This window comes from Neolamprologus multifasciatus, chromosome 6 (assembly GCF_963576455.1).
Source record: "Neolamprologus multifasciatus chromosome 6, fNeoMul1.2, whole genome shotgun sequence".
Lineage (NCBI taxonomy): Eukaryota > Metazoa > Chordata > Actinopteri > Cichliformes > Cichlidae > Neolamprologus > Neolamprologus multifasciatus.
Genome location: NC_140444.1, coordinates 22,730,024 through 22,743,238, shown reverse-complemented (window position 1 = coordinate 22,743,238; position 13,215 = coordinate 22,730,024). Strand labels below are relative to the sequence as shown.

The 13,215-nt window shown below is 40.5% G+C and overlaps 1 protein-coding gene across 5 annotated transcripts in view; it reads left to right on the top strand.

Annotated features, from left to right (window-relative positions):
• Positions 1 to 13,215, top strand: part of fbxo41 (F-box protein 41) — a 71,068-nt gene that overhangs the window by 42,496 nt on the left and 15,357 nt on the right. For all 5 annotated transcript variants that reach the window (XM_085161835.1, XM_085161830.1, XM_085161834.1 and 2 more), the window contains exon 5: positions 2,061 to 2,134. In XM_085161835.1, the coding sequence (XP_085017961.1) occupies positions 2,061 to 2,134 (74 nt within the window). The remainder of the gene's footprint in view (positions 1 to 2,060; positions 2,135 to 13,215) is intronic.

Here is a 13,215-nt window from a genome sequence, read left to right as displayed (position 1 = left end):
GGTACTGTTGCACGTTTAAACACTTGGTGACCAGTTGGTAGCTGCAACTACTTGCAATCGGTTATTTTATATATGATATTTATATACTTATTTTTTATTTACTAGTTGCAAGGAGGTTGCCTTCCTTCTTGTACTTTAGTGTGACTAAATACGAAATCCCTAAATCTGCACTAAGTTAAATGCCAGAGGTCCCTTCCTTCCTGTTAAAAGGGAGTTTTCATTCCCATTTTCGCCATGTGGTTGCTCATAAAAGGTTGTTTGACAGTTTGGGTTTCTCTCTATTATTGTAGGATCTTTAACTTGCAATATAAATTATCTCAAGGTGATTGTTGTGATTTGAAATATTAGAGAACCACATGACCTGTGAATGACCTGAAACTACCTACATTTAGTCAGTTTCTTGTCTCCATGCTTGTGCACTGTAGGACTATGAGTAATCAGCATGACAAGTACAAGTGTGGAGGCACTAACTGGTTGGCACCTTGTTATACTGTCAAGGGAAGCCCAGCGATGTCTCCACCTCTCTATATGGCCTGAGAAAGGTCGCCCTCATCTTCCTAGGAGACAGATTTTAGAGTGACAGGGGTATTTTAGGACTGGTGGTGAGAGAAGGGATGGTTTATCTGCTCACTCTGTTGTTCTTTCCAGGCTGACTGTAATATAATTTTCACAAAGAATGAGAGGAATATACAGCAGCTTTAATCTGACTGTGATTCTTTATTATGTTTTGGGTTTGTAACAGAGAGCAGAAAAGGTAGAAATAGACAAATGCTGACGTTTGGCTCGAATTTAAGTCACCCAAATTGAGTTATACCTCCCGATGAATGCATTTGATTAAAACCGTTTCTTGGAGATGTGCTCCTGCTCTGCCTTCACTGCAGTCTGTCCAGGAATGAAAGGCACGGATGATGCTCGCCTGTTTCCTCCACGGTCCATTTTCACTGGCAGTGGCCCACAAACAAGCTGTGTGAGTGAAGCAGAGAAAAAGAGAGGGAGCAGAGAGGGAGGGAGACTGTCTGTGTTTGCGCACATTTTCCCTCTGTGGCACGTCGCCGGTTTGGTACACAGAGTTCCACCTGGCATGGCTTCACACACGCACACTTCAGTGCACATGCAGCTTTGAGCACGGTGTGAAAGAGCGACAAGGAAGATTTTGCACTGGCAAACACAGAGAGTCAGATTGCACACTTACAAGCAAATACATTTTAAAAACCTGCTCTCAGAGCTGCAACCAAATATTTTAGATTGCAGGGTTCTCTCTGCAGTGAGTACAGTGGATAGATAGAAGTATTGATTGCTCAGTCAGTCAGGTCCATCCAGCATTTTGCTCTAGAAAAAGATATTTTGACTACTTTCCATCCATTTTCTTTGGGTTATCCAATTCAGGGCTGCAGGAGTTTGTGACAGCTGTCATGTGGCAAAATGTGGGTTACACCCTGGACAGGTTACCAGTCTGTCGTGTGGCTAATACAGACAAATGATCATGTTAGACTCACACCTATTCACGACAATGATCCTGTTCAGATGCCTTGCTCGTGTGTACAGTACAAAAACATCTCAAATCAAGAAAATGACACGTGATGAAAACACGTCACTGAATCACACACAATTACCTTTAATCAGAAAACCACTTTTGGTAATCATAGTCATGATTGTATTCTGTTTGACAAAAATGAGAAGTAACGGAGCCTGTTTGAGATACATTTAGAAAACCTTTCCCAGATAACTGCAAAATAGGCTGCAGTTTCATTTTCTATGATTTCATTCTACTTCCAGTGGGATTTTTTTTTAAGCAGGCTTCTGTACTCGATTTATTTTTGTAGCAGTTCTAATTTAGTGTGACAGCTGTTTGTCAGTAATACATACAGTTCTTGTCCTTCAATTAAATGTCTTGTTGTACTTTGTGTTTTGGTAAAATATGTATGCTCGCATTTCTCTATCATAAAAAAAAGATCAGCCTGTAAAATAATGTTTGAGAATGATGGGGAAACAGGACATTTTATTAATAACACGTTTGATCCGACTCTTTGTTTTCTTTGTGTTTCTCTCTCTCTCTCCAGAGAAACTCGAGCATCTCTGGGAGCACGAGGGGAATGTACCAAGTGTCAGAGCGACGTTCCTCTCCCAGCACAGGGTGGGTCAGCAACACACTGCTGTACATTCGACACATGAGTTATCCCTTCATAGTACCATTTTACCACGAAGAGCTTTATGAAACAAATGTTGATGTACATTGGAAACAAGATGCAAACCAGGATGCTGAGGCAGGCAATACTTCCAAAAAGCAAGCCTTCATTGTTTGACCCCCCGAATGTTACAATGTGTGACTGCAGGGGGAAAAAACCCTCAAAAAACAGCAATGTGCACTTTGACTAAATGCATTTTCAATAACATACTGACCGCTCGGGTTCTGACGGTAAATAATGTCTTGTGTTCTTCTACACAGTGTTACATGCAGATGTCAAATGTCCAGATGTTTATTCTCTGTATAAATCCTGCGCTCCACCCGAACCTTAATCCTGAGGACCACACAAATTTAAGAGTTTAACCTTTTATCAAAAACACATTTTTCCCCTTTCTCTCATTTATCTGATATGCCATGATTTTGGTTTAAATTAATGATGCCTCTTATTTAGGATTTCTATGGCTGAAGTAAAATTCCCCACCATCCATCACTTATGACTCACAGCTGACCCGAAATAACAAATGATTTTATAATCATTCTAAAGGCTCGCAATACAACAATAGACGTTACTCAGGTGGTGCATCACTATGAATTATTAGTTAAAAGGATCGTCTCTGCTCTCAGGGTTGGTCCAGTGCATCCTCTGCTAAAAGAGCTAATAAAGGAATCAGTGGCGCTCCTTTCCTTTGTGTTTGGAAAATCTCAATGGCTGCCACTTCCAGGTCACTTCACTCAGAAACTTTCCTAAATGAAGAATAAAAATTCAAACAGTCAAGTCAGGTAACCAGATAGATGCAAGGAAAAGTGATTTGCTGAAATTAAACAGGAAGTGGACAAAAACAGATGAAGACAAAGACAAGGAAATAGTGGAAAAATATAAACATTATAAGAATAAAGAAAGGAAATCATTAACGTCACAACAGGAACCACAGCTCAGCAAATACTATACAAGACCCTAAAACCATGGTAGCAAATGTAGTCTCTCGTTTAATGGTACTTTTACAGCTGAGTACAATCGCAGTGATCCATGCTTTAAATTGTCTTATTTAAATTGTTATAATTACTATTATATGTCTCGCACCAGATAATTAGGCAGCTCTGAAATGTGCATATTTTACGGTTGTTTTTGGGAGCGTTTTTTCGGTCTAGGTGGAGATTTTATAGTTGGCTTTTAAATGCTTTTAGTTCACTTCATCGTTTGTACCTGCTCAGAGCTTGTGTAGTGAAACACAATCTGTCAGTTACTTGGAAATGGATTCCCAGAGCTTTTAACAGCTATCTGCTGTGCTTGCTGGTCCTCGCCTTTTGAGGTTCAACATTGTCAGTATTGTGTATAAATACTTCTATGCCCAGCAATTGTCATAATATTGTTTGAAAAAACAATAGTATGTTAATATTTTTGTGACTTCTTTTGTTTTTTTTTTCAATTTTTTGTTAATATATAAAAAATCAAAAGATTACAGTAGTGTGTGTGTATGTATATGTGTGTATATATGTATATATATATACTAGGGGTGCAACGATACACAAAATTCACGGTTCGGTTCGGTTCGATACTTTGGTGTCACGGTTCGATATTTTTTCGATACAAAAAAAATGTTCATGCCTTTTTATTAATTTGTCATTTATTAAATTTTCACGGCACATTCTGCACCACATCTCTGTGCGTTCATCATTTGTTTGAAGCCAGCTCACCTCCTGCAACCACTTTTCAGAGAATACGCGCTTCTTTTGTGGTTCGGACTCCTTCTGACATTTCTTTGGAGGTGGAGGAACATCACAGTAACTGCTTAAAGGAGCTTCTTCGACATCTTTAAGAGTTCTAAACAAATGTCTGTCCTCCTGAAAATCTTATGTACGCAAACACGCGTTGCAACTTCTTATCTTGTGCGGGTTTTTATTTTGACAGCGAATGCGCACCTGCGGACCACTTATGTGCAGCCCTGGTTATTTAGCTCGTCATATTGCAGCCACAGAAATTCTTTTGTCCATGAAACCATAAAGCTGCACTTTCTTTTTTCCTTATAGTCTGATTTGTCATAACCTTTCCGTTTTGTGGTAAGCTTTTCTTTGGCTGTCACTTCTTCACGCTGACCTGTCTTATTTGGCTCAGCAGAACTAAAATATATATCCTGCTGCTTTTACACACGCACTAACATAACGCTCAGCGATTCTCTGCGCGATCAACCTCTCACATGTTTAAGCTGCGGGAGATTTCACTTGTCATGTTTGCATAGTAAGCTAACGATTGATAAGACGATGTCAGAGGAATTGGTGCGCAAATTATCATCACTCACCAATCAGTACTGTCGCTCTCTATACACAGTTCACGCGATTGCAAAGTGAAAGCAAAAAACAAGCGCAAATTCAAACGCGATTTCAGTATGTCACATATTGACAGTGGCCGATGCCAATGACATAATTACCCAGCTACATTTCCAAAAGAATGCAAAAGCATTGACATATATTTTTCCTTCCTAGGATAGGCCGACGGGCAGGGCAGAGATAGATTTTGGTAGCCCGACTGGAAAAAAGCCCCGTCGGGCTAGCGATTTTGCGAGCCCTGTATCTGATTGAGGAATCACTCATCTTTGGAAAAGAGAGTTTATTATGGAGAAATGTCTCTTTCCAAAATAAAAGCTATACTATACGCTTCTTCTGGGCTATATTCTCAGCAGCATATTAAACATATCAGGTCCCCATAAGGAGAATCGTGTGCTAACGGCTGTCTAAATGACTCGGGTAAAGTTTGTAGCATGCTGCTTGTTGTTTTTCTCTGCTTCCACTTGTCTTTGCACTAGGATGATGTCGGAGTAAATGTGCAGTCATATTGGTTGTGTTCCCACTAGTGCTGTCAGCGTAAATCTGAAATGACATTAACGTCACAACACGGCAAATCTCCGTTAACGAGCTACCGCGGATCACCTCATGAGTGGGGCTGGAAGACGTCAACACATTAACGAGCTAACTGCGCTAACACACTAGTTCCCACCAATTGAGCATTGCTGGCACATCCAACATACTGTTTTACTTTTGTCCATGACAGGCTTACCTTCAGGGTCATACATCACATGAAAACCAAAATAGTTCCAAACGCCAGATCTGAATGAGGGTGGGGGAGGTTCAATTTGCCATGTTGCAACTAGCCTAGCTTCTGTCTCGCTAGCTTGCCCTGCGCTCAGTGAATCTGTGTTCGACTACTCCGCCTAGGCTGCACTGTCGAGCGCAGATCCACTGAGCGCTCAACACAGACAGCATCATCAGAAGGAAAGTTGATAAAATAAATTAAAAATGTTGTATCGTTCGATACATATGCGTACCGAACCGAAAGCACTGTATCGAACGGTTCGATATCGATACGAGTATCGTTGCACCCCTAATATATACATATATATACACATACATACATACTAGGGGTGCAACGATACACAAAATTCACGGTTCGGTTCGGTTCGATACTTTGGTGTCACGGTTCGATATTTTTTCGATACAAAAAAAATGTTCATGCCTTTTTATTAATTTGTCATTTATTAAATTTTCACGGCACATTCTGCACCACATCTCTGTGCGTTCATCATTTGTTTGAAGCCAGCTCACCTCCTGCAACCACTTTTCAGAGAATACGCGCTTCTTTTGTGGTTCGGACTCCTTCTGACATTTCTTTGGAGGTGGAGGAACATCACAGTAACTGCTTAAAGGAGCTTCTTCGACATCTTTAAGAGTTCTAAACAAATGTCTGTCCTCCTGAAAATCTTATGTACGCAAACACGCGTTGCAACTTCTTATCTTGTGCGGGTTTTTATTTTGACAGCGAATGCGCACCTGCGGACCACTTATGTGCAGCCCTGGTTATTTAGCTCGTCATATTGCAGCCACAGAAATTCTTTTGTCCATGAAACCATAAAGCTGCACTTTCTTTTTTCCTTATAGTCTGATTTGTCATAACCTTTCCGTTTTGTGGTAAGCTTTTCTTTGGCTGTCACTTCTTCACGCTGACCTGTCTTATTTGGCTCAGCAGAACTAAAATATATATCCTGCTGCTTTTACACACGCACTAACATAACGCTCAGCGATTCTCTGCGCGATCAACCTCTCACATGTTTAAGCTGCGGGAGATTTCACTTGTCATGTTTGCATAGTAAGCTAACGATTGATAAGACGATGTCAGAGGAATTGGTGCGCAAATTATCATCACTCACCAATCAGTACTGTCGCTCTCTATACACAGTTCACGCGATTGCAAAGTGAAAGCAAAAAACAAGCGCAAATTCAAACGCGATTTCAGTATGTCACATATTGACAGTGGCCGATGCCAATGACATAATTACCCAGCTACATTTCCAAAAGAATGCAAAAGCATTGACATATATTTTTCCTTCCTAGGATAGGCCGACGGGCAGGGCAGAGATAGATTTTGGTAGCCCGACTGGAAAAAAGCCCCGTCGGGCTAGCGATTTTGCGAGCCCTGTATCTGATTGAGGAATCACTCATCTTTGGAAAAGAGAGTTTATTATGGAGAAATGTCTCTTTCCAAAATAAAAGCTATACTATACGCTTCTTCTGGGCTATATTCTCAGCAGCATATTAAACATATCAGGTCCCCATAAGGAGAATCGTGTGCTAACGGCTGTCTAAATGACTCGGGTAAAGTTTGTAGCATGCTGCTTGTTGTTTTTCTCTGCTTCCACTTGTCTTTGCACTAGGATGATGTCGGAGTAAATGTGCAGTCATATTGGTTGTGTTCCCACTAGTGCTGTCAGCGTAAATCTGAAATGACATTAACGTCACAACACGGCAAATCTCCGTTAACGAGCTACCGCGGATCACCTCATGAGTGGGGCTGGAAGACGTCAACACATTAACGAGCTAACTGCGCTAACACACTAGTTCCCACCAATTGAGCATTGCTGGCACATCCAACATACTGTTTTACTTTTGTCCATGACAGGCTTACCTTCAGGGTCATACATCACATGAAAACCAAAATAGTTCCAAACGCCAGATCTGAATGAGGGTGGGGGAGGTTCAATTTGCCATGTTGCAACTAGCCTAGCTTCTGTCTCGCTAGCTTGCCCTGCGCTCAGTGAATCTGTGTTCGACTACTCCGCCTAGGCTGCACTGTCGAGCGCAGATCCACTGAGCGCTCAACACAGACAGCATCATCAGAAGGAAAGTTGATAAAATAAATTAAAAATGTTGTATCGTTCGATACATATGCGTACCGAACCGAAAGCACTGTATCGAACGGTTCGATATCGATACGAGTATCGTTGCACCCCTAATACATACATACATATATTCACATATTCACATGATACATGACATGAAGACATGACGGAGTCTACTTTAAAGCAAGGTCCACATAGTAACTCCTAAAATGGTACAAAGCTTTCTTTTAAAACAACAATTATCTTCTTAAAATTCAAAAATTAAATTTAAAAAAATTAAGCAAGATTTCTAAACATCTGTTTGGTACACTTTTTCAAAAGTTAGTATTTGTTACCTTATCTAGCCTCCGAGGCAAGCTAAAGACTGTAACTCATTTCAGTGTTCAAAACTTGGGTCATACACAAGTTCAAGAAGCTAACATTTGACAGGAGGGGCAGGCAAGAGACAGAGAAACTGTGGTCGAAAAACTAGCAGGATATCATACACAAGAGAATCACAAAGTCACAGAAAATACTGGACAGCTCTACAAAATGCTGAGAGTTTGGCAGAGGACGGACCAGCTCTATAAATACTGGGTGACTAATTGGCGGGAAAATAGAAAAAAAGAGAGGAACTAGTTACCAGCTCAGAGATTTCAAAGTAAAGCAGGAAATTATTATATAGGTCATCAACTTTATATATTTTTTTCCTTCTAACCAGAGCAAACAATCTGTAACAGATTTCATGGCAATTCATTTTTCAGTATTCCATGATATTGTTGTTTTTAAACTAAAGAGCTGATTTTTCAGGACTCACATTGCTTCTTTGTGTCTGCCACATTGGACGTTATACAACCACTGGTTGTTATGGAAACTGGTTGGGGAAATTGTTTGCAAAGAAAGTGCTAAATCCCAAACCTTGCTAGCTTATTCCAATATAAACCTGTACTTTTTCACATTAGCCAAGCATCAGTCCAGTTTGAGAAAGTGCAACGCAAGCTGGACATGTAGAAGGTTTGGCCTCAAAGTAAAGGTTGTGTCTCAGAGGTTTCAAATGGTGCAGAGAGGAGCCGACTGGTGTTTGTAGAAAAAGCCGACACATCCGTTCAAACGAGACTGCAGCAATGTGCTAGCAACTGAAGCAATCAGGTTTTGGTTGAATATGTGTTTTTACCTGCTGGTTGCCATGGGGTCACTGACTGTAGGCCTCTGTGACTAGCACTTTAGCGATCATGTTCCCAGTCACTGCCACCAACCTCCAGCAATGACACATAACAGGTTGGGAAATATTCATTTTTCCGTGATGACTACTATTTACCAGATGGTGGCGGTGCAGTCTGTAGGCTTGTATGACTGGGGCCTTATTCACTGGATCCTGCATTGTCACCACGACAGTCATATGTTCAGAATGGCCGAAAAGTTAATGTCATGTGGTCAGTGATCATGTGTTTGCAAAGCCTCAACTGAGCGAATGTGAATTTATTTTTTTTATTATTGAGAGTAGACTGTTTAATCCAGAGTCCTAATGTGAAAATTTGTGAGCACAGTAGTCGCCAACTACTAATGAGAACATCAAATCTATAGTGTTGAAAACTGACTTAAAATTGAATCTATCCAAACCACATATCACAGATGCTCTCAGTCAGTGGCAGCGCTGAGACGCAGGTCAGACGCCTCACTACACGAGGTGTGGCTGAAGTATTTCTGGGTCTCCACTGGAGATTTCAAACACATGGTGTGCCATCATGTACCGACCCAACTGTCATCCCCAGTTGGTGCGCGAATGTGTTCCCTTCTCTGACGTCACACAGAGCCTGTCAGGCCTTCCCCATTAAATAAGTGATGGCACGACGCACGCACAAATGCCCGAGAACAACTGTGTGAACCTTCTGCCTTCGGTTATTAATAGCTGTTTAAGGATAAAGGTTGTATTCAGATGCCATTTTACAGGCAAAGTTACTCAATTTGCACAACTTCAAACTCCCATTAAAACTTATAATCAAGATTTACTAAAGACACGCAATAAAAAGTTGGCAATCCAAAGTCACTGGTCACTGTTTTCCTTTAAGACTGTTTAAATAGACATTGCTGCACAAACATCAATCCAGAGTGAAAAAGAAAAGGACAGCAATTGTCAGTTTGCAAAAGTTTACACAAAACATTGTGAAACCTCATGAATGAACTTTCATGTATTTTGCTTCCTATTGCATAACATCAAGAATAACCTTGAAATTTTGTAAAAAATAACACCCATCGATGTGACACGGGTACATGAATTTCACTGAAATGCCTTTAGGATGTCGCTGAATATTATTCTGGATTTTGGGAAATGACTAATGGACCTGCTGATGTGCTCGTTCTTGATCACAGCTGTCTGTGTTTCAACAGAAATATTACAGAAACAGTGGTCACTTTATTAGGTACATTGTTTAACCACACATTATCACATGCTGTCAAAGTTCGGCTGTGTGGCAGGATGTAGGACCCAAACGCAGGACTCAAACATGGGAAGTTACCTGAAAACGGCAGCCATGACACACACCTAATCAACCGATCATACAGAAGCAACTCAGTGCATTAGGCATGTAGATATGGTGAAGACAGTCTCCTGAAGTTCAAACTAACCAGAAAAAAGGTGAATTAAGTGGCTTTGGGCATGACATCGTTTTAACACCGTGTGAGGGCTAGTCTGAGTATTTCAGAAACTGCTGATCTGCCGTGTTTTTCCCACACAGCTATCTCTTGGGATTGCAGCTAATGGTTTGAGAGAAAATATCCAGTAAGTATCAGTTCTTGCCACTTCAGTTCAGTTAATGAGGTTAAGAGGTTAGAGGAGAATGGCCAGACTGCTTTGCTACAACCCATCTACTTTTAGGTGCATCTCTGAATACACAACACTTCAAACCCTGATGTATTGTGATGAAGATGAAGTTACAGGATGAAGCATGAAGATCGGAAAGATGTTGGTTGGCCTGATGAGTGTTATTTGGATGGTAGGGTCTGAATGTAGTACAAACATTTAAAGCATGGATTCATCCTTACTTGCATCAGTTTTTCAGGCAGCTGATTTTGTGATAGTGTGCAGGATATTTTCTTGGCGCACTTTGGGTTTCTTGAGGATGCATAAAAACAAAAACATGCTTACACTCTTCGTCAGCTTAGAAGTAAGAAACAGTGCCTGTGTTATTAGTAAAGGTCACCCCCACCCCATCAGGTTTGCTTGTTTGCAACCATAAATGGTGCTGCTTTTGGGAGATTATGGGTCAGTTTTGAAGTAAACTTGTCTAACACCTGTATTTGTCACAGAGCTTTCTCTGCACTGTCCAGGTCACTTGGTGAGGAAGGTTATCAGTGACCAGTTAGCCAGATCTAGTGTCAAGCTCTGTGCTTTGGGCACTGAGTTTTAAGCTTACTTGTATTTAACAGTCAACCAATTAGTAACACTTTCACCGTATTCTCTTCTTAGCATTCTTATGAGCTTTGCTTATTTGTCTACTCTGCTCAGAAGCTAGAAATTCACTAGTGTTTTACCCTTGTACGAATCCTTGACCATCAGGAGTGTTTTGCCCTGTGTTAACCAGTCAGTCTGCCGAATGTCTGTCTCTATGTTTCTGACATCTACTTCAAGGCCCACCAAACTCTTAGCATTGATGTTGTGTTATGTCTTTTCACTTTTGCTCAGTCTCAGCTCTGGCTGACTCATTCATGTGTCCTGTTGTCTCGATTTGGAGAAGGATACAGTATTCATACTCTTGGCTTCTGTCTCTCTGGGACTGACTGATAGATATCTTCTTGCACTTCTCTATCAACTTCTGTTAGCAACTAAAGTCTCTCTGGGTTTTCTTGAGAGACTTTAGTCTGGATAGTTCCTTCTCTTTGCAGTGGCATTAAAGGGCTCATTGGAGTCTGTGATGCTACTGGTAGCATTCATAGTGTTAACTGTGTTACCATGTACCAGTATCTCTACCAGTGGGACCACTGTCTGTCAGTGAGCTGGAGGGGTTGCAGCTAAGAGGTTGACTGTGTTTAGACTTGCTGCAGTTTTCATCCTCAGTTCGGTGGATGCAGCTGTCACGACTGCTGGTGCAGTATTATGTAGCTCTTTACCACCATGTATGCAGAGTTCCCACTCTGTTATTTATCTATTATTACTGCTGTTTTTTGTATGTAGTGTCATCCAAGAAAACCTGTTATAACTGTACACTGTACAGATGTAACGGTGTCACGTTCTTGGTGCAAGTCTTCTCATATTGATTTACTTGTTAGTTATTTTTGTAAGATGAGACAGAAGAGAGCTGCTTGTTGAGCTGTTTATTATTTACTGTTTGATGCTATGTGGACTCTGAAATTACCAATTCTTACTCATAGTCTCTTATTTTATATATATATTCATTTCACATTATAGGTATTTATTGATTTTAATATTGGCAAAACATGACTGCCGTCTGTCATGTTGATGATGTTGCAGCTTTACAAACAGCTTGTTAGACTGCAGTTTAGTCCAGGTTTGTCCCAGTTTTGTTGTTTAAACAATAAAGTGAGATCATCATTTTAATTTTAGAGAATATAAATTGATGTTTGTGGCATTTTATGGATTTCTACTTTGGCGCATCCTGACTTGGAATTTCTGGTTAGTGCCATCTGCTGTATTACCTGTGATTCTCTTACACTTTTATTCCTAAAATGATGCATGGAGACGTTTTTGCTCTCCTTGTTATGCTGAGAAAAAGAAGCACTGAGATGGAAGAAAGAGAGAAAAAGAAAAATGTCCTACTTTTGAAAGGCTGATAACTGTAACTGCTTATTGCTTGAGGTAGCTGGGAGGTTATTTTAAGGACTGTATTAGCTTGTATTCACAAAAGTCACCCTGATTTGACAATAAGTAACCTGAAGTGCGGCTCTTCCTCGTTGGTGACACTAGCTTACGTGTTCTGTCGTACTCTATAGCAGCACTCATGTTGTCTTCAATGGACCTCTGAGGATATTAGTCTTTGTTAGCAATGCCCTGAGGCCTTTTACTGATCAGAAGAACATGAACATGTAGCTAATGAATTTAAAGTAGCTACAACAGTGTATTCTTTTGTCTTTTGTGTATTTGAGACTTTTGTGTGTAGTAATTGTATGTTTGAATGTGCCATTAAATTGGTCGACTTAAATCCAGCATCCGCACGGGAAAGGCCTGAATGGGGTCGCAGTGTCAACTGCTATTTACTATTTATGCTGTCATGGTATCTTAGTTGTTTTGCAAATTTGTTACACTTACATGCAAAGTTTAATATTATACAAAGATAACCTGAATGAATGCAAAATCCAGTTTTTAGATTGTCATTTCATTTATTTAGGGAAATAAATGTTATCCAAGCCTACCTGTCTGAAAAAGTCATTGCTTTCTAAACCTAATAACTGGCTGTGCCATCTTTGGCAGCAAGAACTACAATCAAGGGTTTGTGATAACTGCCAATGAGTCTTTCACACGGCTGTGGAGGAATTTTGGCCCACTCTTGTTTGCAGAATTGTTGTAATTCTGCCACAGTGGAGGATTTTTGCACATGAGCAGCCTGTTTCAGGTCATACCAAAGCATCTCAATCAGATTTAAGTCCAAACTTCGACGAGGCTGCTCCAGAACCTGCTGGTATGTTTTGAATCATTGTCCTGCTTCATAACCCAAGTGTTTCTTGAGCTTCACGGTGTGACCTGATGGCCGGACATTTTGGTCAGTAGTGCACGGATGCCATTTTTGCCCAGCCTCTTTCTTATTGTTAAAGCGTGAACTCTGACCTTAAGTGAGACAAGTGAGGACTGTACTTCTTTAGTTCTGGGTTCTTTACATTTGTCTGATGATCTGAAACATGTGTGACAAATATGCAAAAAAACTAAGACTA